This window comes from Carassius auratus, chromosome 28 (assembly GCF_003368295.1).
Source record: "Carassius auratus strain Wakin chromosome 28, ASM336829v1, whole genome shotgun sequence".
NCBI lineage: Eukaryota > Metazoa > Chordata > Actinopteri > Cypriniformes > Cyprinidae > Carassius > Carassius auratus.
In genome coordinates, this window is record NC_039270.1 from 13,551,836 (window position 1) to 13,579,065 (window position 27,230).

Genomic DNA, 27,230 nt, shown 5'->3' on the forward strand with positions numbered 1-27,230 from the left:
AAAATGACTGTGGTTTGTTAAAAAAAAAAAAAAAAAAAAAAAAAGTACTAACACTTGTGATAAGTATGAAAAGGTTACCGTTTTCCATGTAAATTAAGTTCTTACCACATCATTAATTTGCAGTCTAAACATATCTTGTGTATTTTCCCTTTAAAAAATTTTGTAATATGGTCACACTGGAAAACTTAAACATAAAATATCAAACTACCCAGTGAGAACATGATGTGTTGTAAATGACACTTGGAAATGAGATCAGATCGGATTACACTTCTCTCTCTACATTACCTCAGTTGAGATTGAAATAAAATCCCCTTCCATTAAACCTGAATAACATGTATCTCTCTATAGGCATGTATGGCTGAAGCATGTTTAATAACGACGCCGTAAACACCTCTTTTAGTTATGCTCTTTAATTAGTCCTGGAAAACATGTAAGGCAAAATGGTCACATCACACACAAAAGCGTTATGAACTCTACGCAGTCCAACCAACCCAGAGTCAAGCACAGACACAGCAGCACTTCAGATTCTCAAAATTAAATGAAGAAAATTGATGGAGGGCTTTAAGAAACAACACAAACAACACAAACAACCCGTGGTGCTTCTCTGACGTGTGTGGAGGGGGAGGAGCCTTAATGCTGATGATAGGGGCGGGATTTGAATTTAGAACCAATCAGTGAACAGGAATGTAAGCTGGTGCCTCTGATTGGCTCTTCAGTCAAAAAGCCAAGCAGGAAAATTGGAACGTAAATTCACAGAGTGCAAACGGAGCCTTTTGTGACTCGAGAGCTTTCTGAAACGTCTCTAAAGTCACGATGGATCTTTATTAGCGCAATAATGCATCCGAATGTACATAAAGAGTGCATTATTAAGCGAGATGTGTGCAGTGTGCATTTGCTACACAAAGATAGACCTGTTACACTCCGCATGTGTGGGAAACAGTCCACAATGACTCACTGTTTCTCATATGTGCCAGACAAAGAGAAGGAAAAGACATTGGCCATATAAATTTAGAGCTAAAAGCCTTTCGAAGCTTCGTTTCATTAGTGGTTTCATTAACGCATAAATTAATAAATACATTTCACTGTAGGCACACCAAACTGCACTATGTTTGCGTATCTAACATCCTAAATAATGTCTAAGCATGATGCGATTTAGCGCTGGTTAAGGCTGCATTTGCTGCAGGAATTCTGCCCTCTGCAAACCTGAGGGGCGTTTCCTGTTCTGGGAAAGCTATTGGACTGAGAGACTGAGGAAGGAAGCAGCTTGGCTCGAGCCGAACCTCTCTGTGGTTCCCAGTCACACAATTCCATATCCATGAGAGACCCTCGCACCTGCAGCTGAGCTCATTGTGGACCCGTTGTGAGCTCCAAAAAATAAAAATAAAAAAAAAATAAAAAGGGGAAGAATACTCCAAACCATCACGTTATAATAATAATAATGTCTAAACCTTGAGAGATTTAAAGTTAGCATTCCCAGCACAGATGTCATTGTTTCTGGGTGTGGGTGCTCCGAACGGTCTCTGAACGGACCCAGCGGCGCTTAACACTAGCCAATGCAGACAGAGCTAAGGACGAAACAGAATCGACAGCCGCTCTGATGTCATCAGCAGCCGAGATGAGTTCCAGAATTGGAATGTCGCTGCTGGATCGTCTGGAAATGAAAACACAGCAGGGTTTGCTCGTGAACGGGCCTCGAAGACTAGATGTCAAAGGCACATTTCACCCAAAAATGGAAATTCTGATTATTTATGGTCGTTCCAATCCTGCATGACTCTTTCTTCTGCACAAAAAGAGATTTTGCAGAATGTTGGGAACAAAACCCTTTCTTTTGGTTACCACTGACTTCCATTGCATGGACAAAGATAACTTCTTTTATGCCTCACAGATAAAGAAAGTCTCACAGGTTTGAAACGACGACAATTTTTATTTTTAAGGTGAAGTATCCTTTCAGGATCGCGATTAATGACTGTACATTCACTGAGAAACAAAGAACAACCAATAGCCAGCAAATCCTGAAACGACTTGGAAAACTACACCGACATGAATCATTCGTTCGTTCTGACTGCTGCTGGATCTTTTTGTTGGGTTACCTAGGGTCATAGGTTAGAAAGTGCGCCTCATTTCCTACAAACACCCACATGATACACAAGTGCATCCGTAAACAACAGTACACCTGATCTGGGGGGTTTCAGATCAGTGGGAATGAGATTCCAGCCCTTCAGGACAGCAGAGCTGAGACGGGACAAACTACGGTCTACGTGCGTGGAGGCAATCTGGTGTTGGTCTACGACTGAGGCACAGTGAGAACGAGAGGTTTTGCATGGATGTGAACGTTAGCGGAAAAACAAAATTCGGAAATCTGTCAGCACCAATAATATTCAGGGCATAGTCGACCACACACGACAGGAGCAAATTCAGAATCGAGATCTTTTACTGCAAGGTCATTTTGACAAAAAAAAAAAAACCCACAGACGGTTAGGTTTTTTTTCTTTATCTTTCATTTTTTTTTTTTTCTTCAGTACAGCAAGCACAGTTATAGCGAAGGTCATGCCTTCACGAAAAAGTTTGGCACACTCGGTCAGGACCAACGAAATCACATGATTCATCACATTTTAGAGGAACTGCAGCAAAGCCATTTGAACTCAAACTACTGAAATGCAGATCACAAAAACAAACATACAAAAAACAAAAATGAAACCTAATACAAAGAGGACGGAGATTTTTTTACTGAAGTGTTAGTTAGGGTCACCATCCACAGGAACACAGGAAGAGAGCCAGCGGAACACAACAAGAAACTGAAACTCAATCCCTCGGATCCGGAACTCAAAACCGGATTGGGATTCAGTGAGTTGGAACATGGTGACTCTTCAGACTAGAATGGCCGTTCCACACCCACCCCAGTGCATTCTGGGCCTGAATGGTTATCTGCACTCGTAGTGATTATGTAAACACGAGCATGCATCGAACAATGCAGCCTTCTGAGCATCTCCATGCACATTCAAACACTTGTTTCTCGGTTTTAGAGGCGCATACAGAATGAGTTTGTTGGTGGGAGAACAAGAATGTGACTGAAACGGTGTGAAAACCCGGACGGGAACCAAAGATACAGTGGATTGGGTGTGGAACCACCATTCTCTATAAGTGTAAGCTGAGTGCAAACGATAGCAAACCAATGCAGGCCGTTCACGGGGGCCGGAATATTCAAGAGTGACGGTGAGAGTTAGAAACTGACAGAGGAGGAGAAAGAGACGGTTAAAATGCCAGACGGTAGCATAAGGTGGCGTGAGGGAGGTAGAGAAACAGAAAGAAAGAACATTTGAATCTAAATCCGACAACAAACCTGAGGACAGAAGGTCAAATACAGAAACACACGTACTCGCACACAACAAACGCACATATAAAAGAGGGGATCTGGTTTTGTTTCACATAAACACTCACTGAAATGAACCAGACTCACAGTGTGAAAAGAAAGGAGTGCGGTCAGCAGGTGTCTTGATTACTTGAATGATAGCACTGCACTGCATATAAATCACCAGCGGAGGCAGTGGATTACTGCGCTCTGAGAAACCAGGGAGGGGGAGGAGCCAGAGGGATTGATTGACAGGTCTAAGAGAGGGTGTAGCCACATTCCTAAATGCATTCAAATAAAACCACCAACGTTTATGGTATAAAAGAAGCTGCGAGTGGTTGTCTGTTTGCATTCGTCTGCGATGTGGGGGTGAGACCTAACTGTCATCTCGAACTAGCCTAACTGCTGTTGCTATGCCAACCACAATGACGAAATGGGAAGAGAGCGAAAGAGAGTGGAGTTAGAAAAGCCAGACTGGTGTGGAGATCATATTTAAATGCGAGCTGCAGGTCAGCATGATCGTGTGGTAAAGCCATCACGGGAACGAGGGGCGGAAAGCGTCAGGATCCTGAGGAATCCTGGAGGTGGTTCTGGAATGAAAGGCCACTCCTGTCTTTACGAGTCCACATCTGATACAAGAGAAACGATGGGAAAAAGGCTGGGAGAATGTTCTCTATAATTGGTCCTGCTTGCCAAGCTAGACTCATTAAAACCCTGCCGCTTGCCCTGTTTTAATGACATGACACATTGATCAGCTGAGGCCTAAAGCACCCTTGTTAGTTTTCGGGGTAAAGTCTGCGATGTGCACGTGTATGCATAAAAGAAGCCCGTTGTCCCTCTCGGCCAATCAGAAACTGCCCTGACTCCTCCAGGGGGCGGGGCTTGAGTACATGTCAGTGAGTCTGGCCCAATAAGGGGAAAACAACATAAACAATGGGAGTGTAGGTGGGTGCGCTTGTTTTTGCATGCCAAAGTGGGCAGAGAAAAAAAAAAAAGCTCTTTCACTTTTGATGACGTATGGTGAATCAAACAAGTGCACCCACTTCAGAACAGAGACGAAAAGGGAACAGAAAAGCCAATCTCACGGTGCATACGCAAACACACGGAGGGGTGTAGAGAGCGAATGAGGTGGTTTTTGGTTTGCGTCTACAAAGAATATTTCAGTGGTATACAATTTTATAGTGCATTAGTTTGGCAGGAATAACGTTAGAGGATAGGGTAGTACGATTTTAAAGGGTGAAGAGTAAGGTTATTTTGTTATATAAAGACGTTGGTTGAGTAAACACTGCAGTGATAGTTATAAAAAGGATAATACGGCCCTAGCATGCCTTGGTGGCATGCAGTCATATGAAATAGTTAGAAAGGACACAGAAGAACCGGGAATAAATACTACCGGGTTACAACAGAACGTAAAGTGGTGTGTTCCCTTGGTGTATAAAGTGTGTGTGTGTGTGTACGCAAGTGGTTGTGTGAATTCTGTTGATTGAATGATTGCAGAAATGCAGGTCTAATGTCAGGAATCACCTGGGGTTAAGCGGATTACACTATACACCCCTCCATACACACACACACACACACACACTCAAACCACTCCCAAACCGCTGACACAGACACAAAGCACATCCACAATGTTTCTCTCCACTCAGTTCTCCTCTTTCTTGGCCTCTTCCTTTTCTTCTGCTTTCTTGTCATCTTTCTTGGCCTCTTCCTTCTCCTCCTTTTTCTCCTCCTTCTTGGCATCGTCCTTCTTCTTGTCTTCCTTCTTCTTGTCATCCTTTTTCTTGTCATCTTTCTTCTTCTCCTCGTCTTTCTTGGCTTCCTCTTTCTTCTCCTCTTCCTTCATGGGCTCGGTGGTGAGGATGATTTTACCAATGTTGTTCCTCTCTTGCATCCTACGCATGGCATCACCAACCTGAGCGAGAGAGAGAGAGAGAGAGAGAGAGAGAGAGAGAGAGAGAGAGAGAGACTGGTGAGGGTGTGGATGAGGAACTGTAGAGAGAGCAGCTTGACTGACCATCTGCTGTGGTAAGAATATCTAACAAGCTGTTGACAGTTGATCTAATACTAAACTTCACGCGCACACAAACACACTTTTATGAGATTCTTCATGTCTCCAATTTACTCCGACTCCAGAGAGTAAGGTGGCAGATGACCTCTAGCTACAAGCCTTTGGATTCACACCAGTGAGAACTAGGAATTGCTAAACAGAATCTTATTGAACAAAAAATTGGAAACGCCCCTGAGTACCAGAAGTCTAGAGGCTCTTCAAAAGGCTGAATATCAGCAAAGTATTGTTCTATATATTGTCCATCAATGTTCTTCAATCGCCAGTACTCAAATCTACATAGCAGTATGGCTTTAATAATTTATAAATATTTATTTTATTTTTGCGTTTATATTTTATATAAAAATAAATTCATTCATGGGTTATTACATATATATATACTAAAACTTTATGACGTTGTAATTGTCATTTAAATTTAACGCTTATTTAACCTGTTAACGGTCACATTTTTGAACAGACTTGAAAGTGCATGATCCAAACCAAAATTTTTATAAAAATCATGACCGAAAACATTTTGTAACATGATATTGATGTACCATTTTAAAATGGGTTTCAAAGGATGAATTCTGAGATTTTCTGGTTTTCAAGTGATATATACTTTATGATGATTTCTAAAGTGTGATAGAGAAAAAGGCACAAAGACTTTTGTTTGACAAAAGGTCAGAGCTCCTTTTATAATGTAGGTTTCTGAGGTGCACTCTTGTCATTAATTAATTACTACTTTTCCTACATAATTTTTAACAAACACAAGATTGGTAAAATATCTATTTAGGAGTCTTAGAACTTTCAGATGATGTATAGTTTCTCATGATTAGGATTTTATTGTAATATAGTGAAGTAAAAGTAGGCGTCCGAAAGAGGGGACGGGTGACAGTTAATTTGACAATTTTATGTTTCTATTTTATATTCTAAAATTGTTGATTCGCTCTCTCTCCATCTATCTATACACACTAGGGATGGGCATTCGATTAAATTTTCTTAGTCGATCGTCGGGAGAATTAACGATCGATTATCGATTAATCATTAATATTTTTATAATATAATTATTTAATTTTTATAATAAAAAAATGCAATGGATACAAAAATACAGCGTGTTTTTCCTTGGTGAGACCTTTATTACAAGATCAACTTGTGGCAGACAGTTAAACTACGTTCAGGCAAACCGAACATATATCCGCGTGCATATGCAGTGCTCTAAAGCAGCGGAACCTGCAGCTGCTAGCAGGCGTTCTTAACCCTTTCAAGTCGATTAACGCATATATGCGTTTTGAGTCTGAATAAAGTGCTTCATTCTTTTTTCTGAGGAAATCCATTTCTCAAATCATCAACCACATCACATCTTTTTGGGGTGAATTATGTCTTAGTCCTCTCATCGCGAAGCAAACAGTAAAATAAAATAAAAACTTGAAGAACAGTCTCGCTGCCTTTTCTTCTGTGTGTGTGTGTGTATTCAAGCCGCGCGCTTCAGTTTGAATCTGAATAGCGCGTTCAGCGCGGGGGCGTGGTCACATTAAATATAATGAAGGAAGATATGAAAAACAGACATTGCGTTGTTTTCATATGGATTACTTTATCTCAGAATATTTGTTTTTCGGAAGCACTTGTTTAGTTTAAAAGTAGACATTCCAGGCTTTCTATAGATATCTATCTCATGTCTCTTCGTTGAGTATTCACGGAGTTACGGTTCATTTTAATGAAATGTTTGTACATGACGATCAGCGGAGACAAAGACTGTAGACAGTGCACCTTGTTTGTTATCTTTATTTTATAAGTGCACAAAGGTTTTTTGTTATTATGTCTGTATCCAAAAAAAACTAGACCCTTTACAGATTCGATTGATGTATTGCTCTTATCTGTACGATTAAAACAGAGTGTAATTTATCAGGGGTTATCAGGAGAAAATTACTCAAAACGCATATATGCGTTAATCGACTCGAAAGGGTTAAAGCCTCATGAAAATTTGCCGGGATGCATAGGTACATCATTTGAGTCGTGGCCGTGTTGTACTTAAACACGGCATCGCAATGTTTGCAGTTAACTAGTTCGCTTTTTAAATCAAAATGGTCCCACGCCACACTTCGCCGTGACATCTTCATGATTATTCTTTGAAATCAAAACGGAAGATCACAGATAACCGAGTAGGGTGTCAAATATTGCCCCATGGTGGTAAAATATTTAATTGCTGCCACACAGTGAAATTCATTTAATTGCTTGAAGACTCGCACTACGCAACGCAACCTGCATTAGATTAAAAAAAATGCTTTAGATTAATCGATAACAAATTAACATGATCGAGGAAAATCTTAACGATCAATTATCGATCGTCGATTAATCATGCCCATCCCTAATACACACACACACACCATTTGTTTAATTAGCCAAGCAACTATAGTTTGATGTCAATAAAGTCAGTATATCCAACGATCAATCATCTAATGCTATGAAGATGCAGATGCAGATGACTGTGTGTTCTTCCTCTTCTGATGTTCAGTTTATCAGCTAGTCTCTGGTCGGTCCACCTGTCTCCCGCTCTGTTTTCCCCCCAGTTCACCTCTCCACCAGCCTCTAACAACCAGCGCCACAGCAACGGCCAGCCATCGCATAGCAACAGGGAAAAGCAGCCTGGCCCTGACGATTGACTCGTGGAAGAGAATGAGACGGGAAATGAGAGCAGGGAGATCAACATACACGGAGCGCTTCAAACAGCTCTTCTCCTCATCAGCTCAAGTCTTGAGAAATATTCGCTTCAGTTCAATGCGAGAGCACTTCATAATTCCTTTTACCAATTTTCAATAACACCAAAGTCTGACGAGGCTGATAAAAGCCTGGATCGTCATAAAAGCATCAGCTCGCAGTCGCACTCACTTACTGGAAGCAGGAAGAGAGACGTCTCCATAGCAACAGGAGAGATAAGAAAGGAGAGGAAACAATAGGGAAAGATGGATGAAAGAAGAAGTGAGGAACGAGGCAAGAACGATTGATCAAACGGTGGAAGGAGAACGAGGCATGGGTGGTGGTTGAGGTGACACCCTCGCATACAGTTAATCTTCCTGGCATAAATACACTTCCAGACATAATTATACTCTTTTCCCCAAAACACATCAACTCTCGTGGGACGCTCATTCATTCACCTGTTCTAGGTGGTAGGTGGAGTCGATTCGGGGCTTGATCTTGCCCTGTCTGTACAGGTCCATAATGACTGCCATGGCCTGAGCGATGAGCTCCGTCTCAGAGTCCAGGTACCCCAGGTGAAATCCACACACCGAGCGGTTTCCCTGGATCAGGCTCAGGGTGTGTACGGAGAACTGCTGGTACCAGGTCTTAGCCACCACAAACAGGTTCTTCTTCTGACCCGCCAGCATGTTAGCGGCACCTGCAGGGTGCAGACACAAACATGACACATGGACATACATCAGTGCATTGACATCAGCATTTTGGATATTACTATGATTTATGGGATGTTATAACAGCAAAGTAATTTTCTAATCACATTAAGAGAAAATATTATAATATACATATACACAAGCATTATGAGCCCAAAGTTTTAATATAACCCCTGTGGTGTGCAGTGAAATTGATGGGGGGGTGGGGGGGGGGGGGGTTAACCGAGAATGAATGGGAGAAAGTTACGAGAGAGGAGGCAATGATTCCATAGCGATATGATCGTGATTGGTTCATGCAATAAATCCCGCCTCTAGTGATCGTGTGTGTTCGCAAGTCAGTCTGAATAAACAATATAAATGGAGTTAATGGACAGACGAATTAAAAGATAAATGAGTAAACAACTCAAATACGGTTATAATAACTTTGTTAGGTCTACATATGACTTGAAAAGGCCCAAAAACTTGATTTGTGGGAGTTTTTAGTGAGCAATCAACTTAAAATCTCTTATTGGTCTGTGACCAACAGACCTATATTTACAGCGTTTTGATGACTGATGACCCAAACATTTTTTCCAAAAATTGTTACAAGTTAACTGTTAAAAAGAATAGCTGGACAAGTTCAACAATAAACATCATTTTGTCATTTTGAATTTAAAATGCTTAAAAACACTAATTTTAAGAGATTCATGCTTGGCTTTAATAAACAGAATATTGATTACACTAAAATGTAAAAATATAAAATAGTATTGTTTTTTTTTATTTTTCTGATAGTTTAAGTTTGTTTAAACATGAAAATGTGACCATGACATGAATTTGTAATATACATACGTTTTTTGTTCCCACTTTTATTCAGCAAGGATGAATTGATTGAAAGTGACAGTAAAAACATTTATAATGTTAAAAAAACACTTCCAATCCAAGTGAATGAATCGAGAAAAACGTGGTTTCTACTAAAATGTTTTTGTAAACTGCAAACACTTATTTCAACACGTACAATAAAAAGATGAGCACCAAATCAACATATTAGGATGATTTCTGAATGATCAAGATAAAAAAAATATATTTATAGCAAAATAATAAGTTTCTTAGGCATAAGTCTCCTAATAAGTTTAAAACTTTTCTTTAATAGCTACACTAGTAAACAAACCCAAGCATTTTGGCACCTATTAATAGCAAGTTATTCCTTGTGCACATCCTCGTTTTGTGTTTTTGTATGTTTCCATGCGTCTTCACTGCCCTCACGTGTAAATAAAGTAAAACATAAGGCAGAATAAACCGTTCATAAACACAGTTCTACCATCATACCACCCATTCCTACGTCCTATAGCATGTAAAAATGTCTTTGTGTGTGTGAGAGAGAGGCGTCTGAACTGTGAGCATGTTCCTCGAGCATGAATAGGTGTTTGTGTGTGTTTTCTGCATGTAAAATGTGTGTGCGGTTGACCGACGGGTGAATTACGGCTTAATGGCTCCCACAGTGAGCGTTCTTCATTTACAGAGGAATGACATGCCTCTCTGGCCCTCCTTCTCACTCGCTTTCTCTCGTTTCCAACACTGCACTCTTTGACCCGTCTTCATTCGCTCACTGTCCGCACATCCCCTCGCGTCGCTTCCCATGTCTGTCACTCCCTCGCTTGTTTTCTCCCTCTCGTTTTAGTGTCTCTCCACACGATTATCCCCTTCATTTCGCACGTCTTCTCTTTCATTCTCTAACCATCATTCTCTCGGTTCACTTCAGAGGTGGCTTATTAGCATGCAATAAGATAAAAACGCCACATATTGGGACGAAAGAAGGACATTAGAGTAAATTACACCCCATCATACCATTAGCGAGGGGGAAATGTACACATAAAGCAATGACAACCCTCTCTGTCTCCTTCTCTCACACACACATATTCACACAAAGCGAGCTCTGAGTTGGCCTGTGATTTGGACCTGGCCCAGTCTGCTACATTCGGACACATTCTGGGTTCTGTGTCAGATAGAGGAGCCATTGTTCTGATGAAGCAGGATAGAGGAAGAGAGCGAGCCAGAGAAAGAGATGGCGGGACAAAGACAGTTGTGTGGGACTTCAGGACGCCATGTTGTTGAGGGGGTCTTGTTCCGGGTATTGTGTTTCTGAAGTTGATTTACTGTAATACGTCACTGTAAAGCTATTCAGATTTGTCTGCTGGGCTTTACTCAATTGAAGCAGTAAGCCCTACAGAGTGAAACTGTAGCATTTGGTCGAGGTGACATGGAAACACGTAATGAGAGGAGAGGAGTGTCCGCCAGCTCACCGTAGCTGATGAGCTTCCCCATTGGTTTCAGAAGGTTGTAGCCCTTATGGGTGTCAGAGCCTCCCAGAGGATCCAGAACAATATCCAAGCCTAAAACACACAGGAAGAAAGACACAGATATATCATGTTCTTCTTGCATTAATTCATATACGCTGCATCTATAAAACTAACGGTTTGTCTGATTAACAGAAAGTCTTCAAAAGAGTGCATTGCGTGAATTAGAAGCAAATCTTGTGTATATTTATTTTCCAAGGATGTAAATCATCATACTAGAATGATTTCTAGGATATAGTATATGATTTTCAAAGGTGATTTTCAAAATGCAAATATAACAAATACAATAAAAACCAGCAAACAAAGAAACAATTTATAATTAGATTTTAAAAATACATAAAAATAGAAAACTGTTGCTTTGAATTGTAACCGTATTTGATAACATCAATATTATTAATTAATTATTAATATTAGTTTTTTTATTTTTCAAATAAATAGATTAACTGAGCATGAGACTTTTCAAAATCTTTTTTTCTTTTTTTAACTGACCCGAATATATTTTTATGAAAGAATCTTTATTTTATAAGAATGTTTATTTGATCATTTTGAGGTTTTCAGCAATGCACATCGATTGTGCTGTGTTTTAGCAGTTAGATGCACTGTAAAATAATTAAAAGCTCGATTGCAACAGCAAGTTTAGCACATCAATGTATTGCTGAAGTTCCTTCAACAGTTCTTGATGTGTTAACTCTGCTATCATGTTGACCCGAGTCTGGGTTTCTACATTTCAAACACTGTTATGGTCAGAGGAGTACATCAAATAAAATGTTCGGTCATGGAAAAGAGCCAAACAAAAAAAGAAAGAATTTGTTTTGTACGTGTTTGTGATAAGAGAGTAAACAATGTTTTATCGGACACCGTGTTAAGAGTTACAGCTGACACACACACACACACACACACACACACACACACACACCAAAACCTCAAAAGACACAACCCAAAAAAATAATAATAATGTGAAAGGCAGAGTTTACAGATGGACTTTCAGAGTTTTACATACACAAACGGTCTGCTAACAGCAAAGCAGAAAGCCTTATTAAAAGATTTCCATTCTGGCACTAGATTCACAAGGCTATTTGTGCACATAGCACCCAGAGTAAAAACGACAAACTGAAACCATTTACATAGATTTATTTGTGGTGATTAGTCAGTGAGGAAACGTGCTGCATTAAAAATGATGTTTGATTATTAGCATATGGTCTTAAAACAAGTGTATTAACCACAGATAAACTACGGTTCAAATTGTAGGTAAGGCTTATTAATGAAAGAAGTATTTTATGCTCAGTAAGGCTTCATTTATTGGATCAGAAATGCAGTAAGAACTGTAATATTGTGAAATGTCACTACAATTTAAATAACGGGTTTTAATTTCACTATATTCTAAAAATGTAATTTATGTCTTTCATGCAAAGCTGAATTTTCAGCATCATTACTTCAGTCTTCAGTGACTCCTTATCCTTTAGAAATTATTATAATATTCGGATTTGGTGAAGAAACATTTCTTCTTATTATCAATGTTGAAAACAGCTATGCTGCTTATTACTTTTTTGGAAACATTTTTCCAGGATTCTCTGATCAATAGAAAAAGCTCAGGACAGATATCTTCATAAGATCCATCTTACTAAATAAAAGAAAAAAATCTTGACCCCAAACTCCTGAATGGTAGATTACCTTTGGGGCTGATTTTCCGGACCTCCTCCACATAGTCACGTGTCCTGTAGTCAATGGGGTGCGTGACTCCGCCCTGGCTGATGACCTCGTGCTTGCTGGCCGAGGCGGTGCCAAACACGGTGACATCACTCACCGTTTTACACAACTGAGTGGCAGCGATGCCCACCCCACCTAGAGAGGAAACAAAACTAATTATGAAACGAGAAGAGCCCTGAACACAACGCATTTTCCATCTCAAAACAAGAACAGAACCACGCAAGCAAAGGGCACTACAGGACAAAACTCAGTGCTGCCATATGACCTTAAAGATGAGCACCCACCCACACATGAACAAACATTTGGACCTTTGTAGAGGCCATTATCCTGGGTTAACTTGCAAAGGCAAATAACTTTGATCAATTTATTAATGGATTTTCTAATGTTTTTCTTCTGTTGAGGATCACAAATTAATTAGAGAGAAACTCAGGCTCATGAACATGAAAGCTTAATGGTTTTAAACACGGTGGTTTATGAGAACGGTTTACTGCGTACACAGTCTGCTACCGTTACTACTGAAAAACAGCAACAGCAAACATCTTTAAGTCATTTCAAAGCATAGTATTTTCAGTGCCAAGCTTTAACCTCAAGACTGAGACAGGCTCCAGGACAGCAGGTCACCAATCACCAGCTCTGTCTGACGGCTGACGTCTTAAAGATGCCATTTACATCAGACAGAGATTGGGAGCAGATCCATTTAATCTCAATTTTTACTGCGCGTCTTGTTTGTGTGTGTTTCAAAGAGAGAGGCAGAGCAGTGTGTTAAAAGGTCACTAGTGCATGAACCTACAAAGGGTAAAGCTTATCTAATGACAAAATTAATAGAGCACACATACAGTAATATTTATAAATGTGATCAAGTGCTCTGGGCTTTGGATTGTGAGAAATGGTGCTTGCAAACAAACACACTTTTTCTGGCCCTTGTGATGAATAGGATACATAATTAACGCCCAATTATCTAAAAAATTAAATTACATTTAAAACGCCAGAATGAGTAACAGCATGCAAAAAATTGTAAAAAATAAAATAAAAAAATCAATTAAATAAAAGTAAAGTAAATAAAATCATATATAAATCCCTAACTCAGTACTGGCTACCTAGTTTATCAAGAACTACAAATCATCTTTTTTTACAAACGTATTTGTACAATAACACTAATAGCAACTGCATGGTTGAGGTTGACTCGACAATGTGTAAAAACGTAACTTGTCTTCCCACTATGCTTTAGAAAGGTAGATTGTTACTCAGTCCACAGTGTATAAAGCCATGTATACATACAGCGAGTTAATGAGCTTTTACTCGGCCCGATTGAATCAGACGAGTCCCTGTAGAGCTCATATACAGTATCTTCTTCATTAAACGGTCCCTCTCCTCCTCTCCCTCATTCACTCGCTAGTGAATGAAGTTTGTGTTGCCATGGTGACTCAGGATGAGTTGGTCTCTCTGAAAGCAGCGGGGCCGCCATTTTCTCTGTCAGAGAAACACACGTCTCTTTCACATCATGCTTTTAACCTGCCGTCTCTCCCGTCTCGCCTCCTGGACCTCGTGTGGGGCGTGCGGTGCCAGGCTGCCCCATGACCACTGAGCTCCGATCACAAGACCTGTGAGAGAGCGGCCAAGAGATCCCCTCAACCTCACACACACACACAAAAATCAACCTCTTTCATGGGTTCTCATATCTGCTAATCTCCAAAAATATGTGCACTTTACTCTCCCTCACCGCTAACTTGTGTGAATTTTATTATTTCTGCTCAGCTAGTAAAGACACACTAGGCTCAGGCCATGGGAAACTACATCGGACCCAGGGTCTAATAACTGGGGTGTGTGTGTGTGTGTGTGATCGATTATTATTAAATGCAAGGCTGCATTTAAATACATTTTATATTTCAAATTAATATAATAAATGATTAAATATAATTCAAATAATAAGAAAATATGTAAATAATGTTTTTTCGGCTAACATTAATATGTTTGCCATACTAATTGTGTTCACAAAACATCAGTGGTAAGGACGCATCTCTCTATTATTTAATGTTTTAAACGTTTTTTCCTCCTTCACTGGTTTATTATTGTGTTTATTACAGATAAACCCGCCTCTAAATAGCATGCTAAATCAATAACTGTAGTTTTTCGCTTCAGGAGGTCTCTTTCTGTCCAAGTGGGCAGTTCCTGGCCGAATAAGCTGCAGTGAGGACCAGACCATATGTCGTTCAGTCAAAGGTCTGGCTATAAGGGAGGCTTCTTTCCCAGGCAGCACTGTAATTGAAAAGTAATCGAAACAAAGGGTTTCTGAATTAAATATAAGTGCACTGATCAAACTGACTCCCGGCTTGTGGAGAGCAAGAGAAGAATGAATCCGTAGCCACATAAGCAGATTCTCCCGTTTAATTCCATTTGTTGCGCTTAGGATCGTGTGGCATTTTTATTTAAGAAAATTAAGTGCAATGTTCATCTAATCAGGTCGGTTTACCCGAGGGCATACGAGGCTGAAACACACACACAGTGAACTCTTTATGCTTCCTTCTATCCACACTTTCAAACACACACACACACACACACACACACACACACAGAGTCTTGGCAGCCAACAATCTTGGCCACAACAATATCACGCTCCCAGTATCACCCTCTTCTAGCGAGAGTGAATTTTCCCCCAAAACACTGAGGAATTCTGCAGATTCCCAACATACGAGCACTCGGCCCACACCCTCAGTGCAAACAGAGGACACCCACACACACACACACACACACACACACACAGAGAGAGAGAGAGACTTATTTCACTGCGAGCTGTTCGACAGGATTCAAAGTGGAGGATGTAAATTTGTGCTAACCTATAAACAGCTTCTCGTGTCTGACTCTTACGGTTCATTCTTTCAGAACGGATCTCAAATCAACTCTAAAGGCAAAGGTCCAGCAAACCAAATAAAACGGCTAGTGACTGGTCAGTCGAATTCAAGTGAGTCTCTCACACACACACACACACACACACCAATCAGACAGATATTGTAGTATTTGTCATGAGGCGCTGTCACAATGAAGAGGCTGTAGTCTGCTCGGATTTGTTCTGGCTGCTTATAAAAGCAGCAATAAACTACTAGATCACATTTCCACATGTCCAACCTTACAGGGGAGTGAGCTTATGCTCAACAACTGGAAGGCTAGAGATGTAATGTAAAGAACATTTCACACAAAATTAAAGTGTCAATTATGACACATCAAGTTAAAAATGTAAAAGTGCAAATAAAACTTGACAACTGTGCAACGTCGTCACTGTGAACTAAAACTAGATCAGTTATATTAGATAAAATGCATAAACAAATTCAATGAAACAAAAGAAAAATATCTAAAATTAATAATCTAAAATTTAAATGAAAACTGAAGATATATTTTAAAAAAGCCAACAATAACGCTGCGGCTGAGGGGAAGAATTTCTGTGGTTGTAACTTTTTTCCCCCTCACAAAAATCTGTTGCATGCATTTAAAAGTCATACTTTGTCTAGTATGGAAAACTTTGTCAAAGTCATGCAGTCTACTTTGACCTTCGTGTGTGTGTGTGTGTGTGTGTGTGCTCCATACAAGAAACCAAAGTCTGAAGTGACATGGGAGTGAATAAATTACAGAATTCATTTTTGGATTAACTAATCTTTAGAAAAATGACAGGGGAAGGGGACAATAAAAGATCATTAGAAGTTGACTTCATATACCATAGCAGATGGGGACTGCTCTTCGTTGAGGTTGAAATTCTTAAATGTTGTTTTTGGTTCGAGTTTAATGTTTGTTTTATTTTACAAGCGAAGTGCCCATTGACATCCATGGCTTTCCAGACACAACAGTCTATTATAACAAGTAGGCAGTTCTTCACTCTTAAAGCGTTTACACTACAAACACACTGTAGTCAGACGCACTTCCAAATACCTTTGATTGATCCAGTCACAAAACATTTTGGACCTTGTTTACACCCGTGTTGATCAATGTCGGTTTGTGATCAGATACTTTCATGCAGCCTTCAGTTCCCTTGCACTGCAGCTGAACGGAAAAGAGTGACAAGCATCAACTAATGACTAAAACTATTTTTGAATTTGGAGGTAAAATACATTAGCCTAAAATCATGCAGCATGCTCCATATGAAGGTGCAGTGCCATTCCTCACGTTCAGTGAAACGGAGGAAACACATTTCCATTTTTACAGCGAATTCAAAAAACATCCTGTCCACTGAGATACCAAGGGCTTCCTGAGCGCACACACACACACACACGCTCACACTTGAGCATTCACAGACACACGCTTAAACAATCTCAAGAACAAGAAAACATACAAGCTGAAACAAAGGCCGATGGATAGAATTGCGAGAAACATGATGCGCTGCAGAACTACACACTCCTCATCTGTGATTGACACCCCATTCCAGAAATGACAGACCAGAGACCTCCATTTATTATGAGGGTTTTGGTTTGATTTCTCTGCAAATATTTGTGACTACAACTAAGTTCTGCCTTAAAACATCCCCTCTTTTCTCTTTTAGGGTGTGGTGGCGGTTCAAGGAGACGTTTTCCAGATTGTTTGAGAATTCTGGTTTCTGCAACACTCCAGTTTGGACGAGAGTGTTTCCTTCCAGCCCGAGCCAAAGCTTCATCCACACCCACACTGTCTGATGCATATGTCCATAAGCATTCACAGGGGATATCAGACGCGTATCAGACCCCAGAGAGGGAATATGAGAATAGTTTGTTGGGCCTCATTCATGAAACACAAGCAGAATTGATTCCACTGTATAGAATTAGCAAATCCAGTCTTACGTAAACTGTCAAACAAAATTGAATGCTGCAATTCAAGAATGGTTTTCATTCAAGATTTACACAAAAACGCACGGTTTGTGTGCGTGTTTTTTTGTGCTCGTTTTATACTTTTCCAAATACTGGAGGAGTATTTCAAGATATCAATGATTATACAAACACGAGTAACATTAGTTCACTACGAGTGCACTGAAACCAATAAAACATGGAAACCATCTCATATGCTTTTTAAAGGATGTGCCTGACTTCCCAAGCAGCTAAACCGAAGTCCTCAAGGCACTTCTCAGGAAAAGTTAATCAGCTAATGTAAAAGTGCTGCATACAAAACACCGCAATACCTCCGCCAGGTTATTTCATCACTTTGAAACTGAAAAACACAATGGCTTTGTAAAAACTGGCTCCTAGTACTTGAAAGTCCCTTTCAGGGCTTAGGAGTCTCCATTAAACACATTTTCATTAGAGAAACAATAATCTAGCAACTACTAGCTACAATTTTTGTCATGTAACTTGGAATCAGTAACAGACTACAAACTTCAAAATAATCTACCCAACCCAAAATGACAAATGTGTTTTTTTTTACCAGTAGTTTGTGCTGTGAACATGGGGTGCTTGGCTCCAATTTCACTTACAATCAATGGCTTTAACTGTTGTCTTACAATGAATCTCTTTAGCTTGTTTAAACAATACCACACATAAATACTTAGACCTCAATTACTTTTTGCCATTTTCCATTTTTGAAACACTTGAATTGGATGAATTTGAATTGGCCGTAGGGTTTCTAAGCAGTGCTGTCAGGCAGGAAACGGCTGCGTGTTAGACCTACTTTTCATTTTGATGTTGGCAGTTTAAATGCTGGTATTTCGCGGGTATGTGGAGGGCGTACCATACCAGAGCAGTTTGTTCAAAGTTTGCAGATTTTGTCAGCAATTTTGATGCACTTAGCTACTCCCCTCAGTCTGACTCCAGCCATTTCAATAGCTTTCCCAACTTTTTTTTCCCCAGAGGCAGATGTGATATCACGGTTTAAAACAGTGGGGGTTTTTTTCATATTGACACCACAAAAATGGTTTATCAGCCTGAAACTGTGTTTTCCCTCACTTTGACTATTAAATATAATTAAAAAGACCCTCATTAATAAAAATGCATGCTTAAAAACCCAACACCGCAATGTACTCATAGACTAAATAATCAAAACAACACCACACACACATACACCATTCTATTACCACTAGAAAACCCTTGATCACTATAAATGTTGCATAATTAAATGAATAATTGTGTAAATCACTGTTCAACCAAATAACTATCATCCCAATATCTGTCAGTTTTTTTATACAGCCAGAGCACGGTCTTCGCTGGGAGCAGAACACTGCCTAAATGTTTTGAAACTAAACAGCTGCCAAGGGACACGCTCATATGAATTTACTGATAAGAGGTTTGTTTGACACCTACAGGAATATCCTCGGAGAAGAAACAAACTATTCAATCCTGCACCTGCACTTACAGGGTCTCCCAAAGTTCATTATTTAGAGAGCATGGTTTCCCAACACACCCCCACACATGTGTACACCTGCAGAGAGAGAGAGAGAGAGAGAGAGAGAGAGAGAGAGAGAGAGAGAGAGAGAGAGAGAGAGAGAGAGAGAGAGAGAGAGAGAGAGAGAGAGAGAGAGAGAGAGAGAGAGAGAGAGAGAGAGAGAGAGAGAGATCCCTTCGGGGCTACACTTGGAAATAGTTAATTGCCACAAGGGACTCACTGATCCACTCCCACGAATGATGATGGGAGCACATCAGTAAAATGTAAACCACTGCTGTACTCCCTCGCCGCTGTAAAAAGCCCCAGGGCTCCCTTTTGGCCAGCTGCAAGAACCGTATACACACACACACACACACACACACACACACACAAACACTTACGCACACCTGAACATGATGGATGTGTGCATTGTGCTGCAGCTAATGACAATATAACTGAATTAGGCTGCATGTAATCCCTGTTATGAAGCCTGTTATACATTTGCATGGTCTCCCCAGTGCACACACACGCTTACCTGCAGCCATATGGATGAGCACGCTCTGGTTCGGACGCAGGTGTCCAAAGTCGAAGAGCATCAAGTAGGCGGTGATGTAATTGACAGGAATTGCCGCTGCCTCCTCAAAGCTCATGCCCTCTGGCATCAGGAAGGTGTGTGTGGTCGCCACCACTACTACTTCCTGCCACATACCGCTCCGGTTCAGAACCAGGACCTTATCACCCACCTACAGACAAGAAAACAGAAACATTCAAAGAACGTTTGGACAACAGCCCTGGAATGTTTCAGCAACAATATGCCTTTCAGTGTTTCATGCCACAGTCACCATAGCAGTGCTGCAACAATACTGAATACGTCAATAAACATTTAGAGTGGATTCGAGAAGATGTGATAATGCTCAGAGGAGCTGTACAGTTATTTGTTCATCTGCGGTTTTGCAAAAGTATTGGAGTTTAAAAAAAAAAAATATTGGCAGGACAATTGCCCAGCTGCACAGATCTGGGAGATCTTGTGTATGTTTTGTTGTCATTACCCTTCAGAACAGTTAGCATACCTCAATGAAATAATTGAACCTGTACTGTTGGCCAGCTGGACTGTTTTGTGAATCTTTGTCTTGGAGCAGATAAATGTGCTCGACTTAGAGTTGTTCAATTATATCATTTGTAACGGAAAATCCTTCAGTTACCTTGGTGACCCCCCACGAACACACACACACACACACACACACACACACACACACACACACACACACACACAGAAAGATACAGGAAAACTCATTGAGCAGACTTCCACTACTTCCTTTGGAATGAAGAAAGATAAGGAATGCAAACACACATTTGTAGCACATAAACCACCAGTGAGTTTGTGCAGTTGAAATTGAGCTAGTGGTTTGTTGCATAATCAAAACTATATATGACACTGCATAATCGAATATTTTGTGAAATGGAAATTCACTATTTCCTGCATGCTACTAGGAGCAAATCATCCATGCTTGTTACTTTTTTATGCTTGTGATTTTTAAATCAAAATTGACTTTCAAAACTTAATCTCGCAGTGAAAGGATAGATTTCTTTCTGGTTGAGTATATGCTGGACTTCTCCAATCAACCACAAGCATTCAGACCAGCCTCCATCCAATCAACAACCAATAGATAGAACCAAATCCTCATCCTATTTTTTTTCCGTTTTTCAATAAGTGGTCTCTTTCAGATGTTGCAGTTAAGAAGAAAAGGTCTTGCGCTTATTCCATTACCTCACAATTTTAAAGGCGTACACATGTCAGACAAAGCAAAGCTACAGTTGTGCTAAATAGGTCTTTTAGTCTGAATTCACAAAAACCTGACCAGTGCTATTTTAACTGGACTTATGCATTTACATGGAATTTTATTGTCAATTTCTCTAGTCCAACTTTTACTTTTATTATTTTGGACCCCATTGCCATTGACTGTATTGGCAAAAATAGCTGAAACATTCTTCAAAATATCTTTGAGTTCCACAGAAGAAAATGACCGGTTTGGAACTACATGAAGCAGAGTAAAATTATGATTTTCATTTTTGGGAGAACTATCCCTTTAAATGCAGTACCACTAATAACCCTCTAAGGGAATTGCACGGTCTAATATCTGCACCACTAATGGCCCATGTTTTCAAATCAATGGTTGAGCCAGTGTTGTTATATCCAACTCAGTCAAGCTGCTAAAAAAAACAAAAAAATCATTGCCATTCTGTTTGATGTCACTGGCGCCAACAAACGGCACACTCCACCTTTAAGAGGTTTACAAAATTCATAAGAGCAGTGACACTGACTGGCCCGACCTTTGTAACATGCACAAAAACACTCGACACTTATGTCCTGTCCACCACTTGTGTATTTTCTCAATCACTAGCATCACAAACATCCCACTTCCTCCACCACTCTTTCTCCTTCTATCACTCCTTTTCATCTCTCATCTCCCCCTCTACCTCCGTCTTGCTTTCTTTATTTCTAAAGATCAGTTCCTCTCATCGGGGGGCAGGCAGATCCTTCAGCCTCAATGAGCTTGAGAGAAGACAACACACATACACACAGCCGAAAAACCAACTCTTGCCACAAATGAGCTTCAGGAACCACACATACACAAGCTTTCCTCAAAAGCAAGATGCAAACACTAATATACCAAGCGCTTCCTTCACAGACAGGAAGACACAGACAGTCTAATAGGCCCCAGGGACGCATGGGCATCTTTGTCTATACAGTCCAATTAGAGAGCGGGACTACTCCCAAGCCGATACGTCTGTGTCCCAGTTCATCTCTCCTCACGGTTTGCAGTCTTTCCTGTCTCTCTCTCGTCTCATCTTTCACGTCTCAGTCTTGCTTTCTGCCATTCTTCTTCTTCTTTCTCCTTTAATTGGACTCTCTGCACATCACAGATCAATGGACACTTAAGTCTCGGCCAGGAACTGGGATCATGACTCACCATACGGGGAAATCAGCCCTCTTCCCCCTCCTTTTTTCTCTCTCTCCTGCTCTTTCTTCATCAGACTTGCAAAACAGTCACACTTGTGTCACTAACTCATCATACTTTGTATTCCGTGCTTGTGCTGAACAAACACACTTTTAAGCTGAGATTGCAAAGATCAAGGCCAACTGAAGGTCTTGTAAGAAGTCTGTCACTGGCTGTGATCCTCTCCCATGTCTCTCCGGTCTCTTCCTGTCCTGTATGCATGCACGTACACACTTAAACACACATGCTCTCTCTCACACACTACCTTTAAAGGGTAAAGTGGCTCTCTCTAATGCATTTGGCTCATGCAATACATCTGTCGGTGAACTTCTAATCTTGTTGCTGTGGAAATGAGCAGAATTTCTGCTCCATAAAGCTTTGCCGTCTCCCAGCGCTGATTTTGTTTATTTGTTTATTCTGTTTGTTTGTTTTGTATGTGGCAGCCGTAGCCCTGCGGTTGAGGCTCTGGGCGGCGAACACAAAGGACGGCAGCTCAAAATCCCACGTGGGGTGGAGAGATAGAGATCACAATCCTGTTTTATCACCACTGTGCCTTTGAGCAAGACGCTTAACCCACGCATGCTCCAGGTGGGGTGCAGTCCATCTAAAAATACACTGTTGCTTTAAAACTGGAAGCATGTATGAAACCGCAACTAATTATGGAGGAACTAGTTACTAAATATTTCTGCTACATTTTAACTAATTACTGAAATATTCAGAGTAATGATTATCTAATGATTATTTTAATATTAATGAATATGAACAAAAAGCTTATTTTTCACTTGCATGTTTACTTGTCTCCAAGCATTGTAAAGAATTGTTATTTTGCTAAAATAAAATAAAAAGTATTGGGAAGTTATTTTACTGACATTTCTTGTGATGTGAACATGCTTTACTCTCCTTAAAGTTATTTTAAATAACTATTTTTAAATATCACAATCATTTTATAATAACTATTCATGCAGCTTAATGAGCTCACATTAATTGAGAGATTACAGGGAATATTTTTTACTTTCCCCCTCAGTTTGTTTTATTTTTTCTTTCTTCAATTTTTCTTCTCTTCTGGACCTGCAGAGATCCTAACCCTGTAAGAACTAGAAAATGCAATAAAGTAACAAAAACTTGCCATTCAGCAGCAATGTTACCATCTTTTACTCAGAAATAATATGTGCTTTTTTTGGAACTTTTATTTCCACATAAAATCTATTTTTATACTTTTAAAACTATAAAAGTATTATGTTGAAAAAAAAAACTTAAAATGTTAAAAAGTTAAAATGCACTGTAAGGTACTGTACTCGCAGTTTGACTTGTCAACTTCATTATTTATTATTGCTTGCTTTTATGCTGCACCTAATAAAAATTAAAAAAAACTGGTCTTAGAGAGTCATTTTATTCTCATCTGCGTTGTTCATACCCTACAATTGTTAAATTAGGTCACACTGCCATTACAGCACCAGTTCGGTTTCCACCTCTGTAACCACTCTCTGCACATTGTGAAACAGTTACCGCTCTTGTTGTATTGTGACATTACGGCTCAGTGAATGTTTTTATTATGTATTCACATTGAAGCAGCTCTAACATGTTGATCACTCTTACATTACCACTAACTGATCGAATCTCAGCTTCCGCCTAATACACCCATAACTGTTCCTGTATGGCGCCGTTAAACTGCTCTTAAATGAGAGTACGTGAAAGAGAATGTCAGGTTTCCATGTCAAAATCTAATGGTTAAAACGGTTTCTCAATCTCAAATGTTACACAGCACCATCAGATTCAGCAATAGAGGCTCGTGTCCCTGCTGTTCACTTACTGATATTCACTGCATCGCTGTTTATCATCGACCTGTCAAATCACACACACACACAGAGGGAGGGAGAGAGTGAGAGACCGAGAGAGAGAGGAAATTCCAGGCTGACAATGTGGTCCAGAGAAAGATAATTGTGAACAGATGCATCTGATCCTCGCAGCAGAACTCTGACGAATATTGTGTGTGGACACAAGCAACAAGTTGCATGAATTATTCATTATAAGAATGCTAATATACACAGAGTGGGCACAAGAGAGCGGTTTCTGAATAACATCGGTCAGGTCATGTGAGAGGATGTCAGGGCCTTTAGCATCCACCTCTACAGCGATGTGCATCTCCATCTCTTCCTCCAAGAAAAAGTCAGTTTCCAGACGCCACAATCAGCAGATTCCTCACCTCACATGCTCACCAAACAATGTCAGTTTTGCCAAGCACTATCAGGTCTCACAGTGTGAGAAGAACCAATTGTTTGCTTGCTGACACAGTAATACACAGAGAGAGAGAGAAAGAGAGAGAGAGACCGGTGACCTTTTAAATTCAATATCGGTGACAGACGAGGCTGAGGAAGGGCTGCACCATCATCATCCTCCTATGCATCACCCCGCAGCCAACGCCTAGTGCTCGCTCCCTCTCTCCCTCACACACGCTTAGGCTTTAATCTGCATTTCACACAATTATTCAACATCTGACCTCGACTGCTTCTCATTAAGCGTGTTTATTCTCGGTAATACAAATATCAAATCCTTTCAACAAACTCTCACAGAGAGCCGGTGCATGACGTTGCCATGATACGTTGCCATGGAGCCCAGCGCAGCGACCACTAGGCATGACTCATCGATTCGTTCATATGGAGCACATAGAAAGTCAATTAGTCCACGTCATAGACGCCGCCGTTTTCTATGGAGCTGAAAAAGTAACCCAATAATTAGATTTATTGATCTTATTTAATCGTACAGATAGCTGGCCAACTGTATCAAATATGGTAGTAATAAGAAATTGTATTGCATTGCCACCATGTCCACAGAAACAGGCGCTGACGTTTATATAAAAGGGAAGAAAATAACGAAGAGAGAAAGAAAAAAAATTCTGGCAGGAATGATGAATGATGTCAGAGTGTATGTCGGTGTCACAATGCGCGAGGCAGATGACAAAGGGCGCGTTCGATTAGCATTTTCCCCCTCTCGCGCCTCGCCCTTTTCACTGCGCGTGGAGAGTCTTCCACGCGCACACTTGACACCGCTCACAAAGAGCGCTAAAAGTGCATTAAACCCGCCAAGAGCAGAATTTCACTACTTTTTTAGAACGTCTGGAATTGAACGCGCGCGTGCGCGGATGCTGCGCGTCTCAGGTGCGACTTCGCGAGCGCGGAGAGAAAGAGGGGCGGTGGTTCATCCACACAGAGAGGCGATCAACTCAGAGCTTCCAGTATAATAAACGACAGAAGCTGTGAACGCTGTGTTTCCATAACGGCGTAGAAGAAGTGGCATATCTTCAGGCAGTTACTTTCAACTCGCCGCGTACACAAGCAAAGCTCGCTCTCCCGTGAACGTTTAGCGTTCCGACCCATTGCTCGGGTCAGCGCGACAAGAGCCCCGGTGATTCTGAAAGGAGGCTATCGGTGCCCCTCCCGCTCCTCTTTTGTCTCCGGTGGCGAGTGAATGTGAGAAGAGTTTGAGAACGAGTTGTCTCTTTGAATGTCTGACATTATTTTTGCACAAAAGAATGAACTGTAAACATTGTGGAAACATTTTCAAATCAACAAACGCGTTAAATGTGCAATAAAATAACACCGTGGATGAATAAACGGCTGTATGGTGAACTAAGCGAAGAGTTTACTCACTTTTCTGTCAGTCACGTCTTCACCGACAGCCTCGATGATCCCGGAGCACTCCATGCCCGGGGTTACCGGCGGGGAAGGGAGCCGGTCGTACAGTCCCTGTCTCGCCATCAGATCGGCGAAGTTCAGCCCGCACATTTTCACGCGCACCATCACCTCGCCGCTTTTGAGAGCTGGCTTCCCCTTCTTCACTTGGAGCTTCACCTTATCATACCCGCCGTAGCCGGTGAGCACCAGAGCCCGGTAGCTGAACGTGTCCTCCTCTGGGGCTTTCTCCGCGGCGGGCGCTGGGGTGTCGGCGGCAGTGGCGGCCTCGGCGGAGGCGCTGCTGGGCGGTGGGTCTGGTTTGCTCTCGGTTTTGGGGGACTCGGCGGGCGTCTTGGTTTCTTGCTGCTGTTGCTGCTTCTGCTCCTCGGCATTTTGCTGCTGGGCGGGTGCGTCTTCGCCGGACATGGTCGGATTTTGAGTCGAGAACTTTTGAGGAGAAAAGACGCGTTTGTTTTCCTGCCTCGAGTTTACGAGCTACTTCGCGGTCCACGGTTTTCTCAGCCTTTGCAAAATAGATGCTGGAGCCTGAGAAGGTGAAGGACAAGGAGACAGAGAGAGAGAAAGAAAGGGAGTGGAAGATGCCTCACGACGACTAGTGAGTGACCTGAGGCTCTGACAACTATTGAGAATAAACGAGGCGTGGCGAGCTGCAAAGCCCGGAGAAATGGATTTAAGGGGGGGGGGGGGGGGGTAATGGGTTGACGAGTCCAATGAGGGAGTTTGTGTGCTGACAGGCAGCTGTGCTGACTTCAATTTAGTAAATGCAGTAAAGCTGTTTTTACTATACTCAGCTGAAATTCACACAAGAGAATGAGAGGAATTTTGGCTGAGTGTTAAATACACTTTCACAAATTAATATTTATCTTCTTTAGGAATGTGTGTCGTTATTGTTTAAGCAGAAGCCGTTTTTTAATCAATGCTTCATAAAATTTTATTTATTGGTTGATTTTAATTAAACTTTAGAATTTTTTTGTTGTTGTTGTAAAGATCTATCAAAAAATAGAAAATCAAAAATATGAAACAAAATAAATTTGGTAACAAAATAATAATAATATAATAAAAAATTGTCACTTCAGACAACAAAAACTGATTTAGTTTTTGACATTAAAATAAAATAAATAAATAAACAAACAAACATAAAAATTATTCTCTGGCAATGCAAAAATAGTCACCAAGAACAATTAATCTACATGGAGCTCAAATTGAAGTCAAAAGTGTATAATCATATTTTGTTATATTTTAAGACATTACATGACATAACATTACACTTAAAAGCTTAAGACAGTTTAAAAAAATGTAAATATGGTACTTAGGCTTGATTATTCACATTGCATGCTTTCCCCCCTCAAACCACCAATATTTCCCACATTAATTTCATTAAGTTCCCAATTTA

At 40.6% G+C, this 27,230-nt stretch overlaps 1 protein-coding gene across 1 annotated transcript; it reads right to left on the reverse strand.

Moving 5' to 3' along the window:
• Positions 1 to 394: 394 nt before the first annotated feature.
• On the reverse strand, positions 395 to 26,242 carry vat1 (vesicle amine transport 1). Its single transcript, XM_026207927.1, has 6 exons — positions 25,793 to 26,242; positions 19,682 to 19,889; positions 12,802 to 12,972; positions 11,077 to 11,166; positions 8,546 to 8,787; positions 395 to 5,261 (listed from the first exon to the last, which is right to left on the reverse strand). Exons 1-6 carry the CDS (start codon positions 26,240 to 26,242, stop codon positions 4,992 to 4,994), a joined length of 1,431 nt encoding a protein of 476 aa, XP_026063712.1. The 3' UTR covers positions 395 to 4,991.
• Between the last annotated feature and the right edge of the window lie 988 nt (positions 26,243 to 27,230).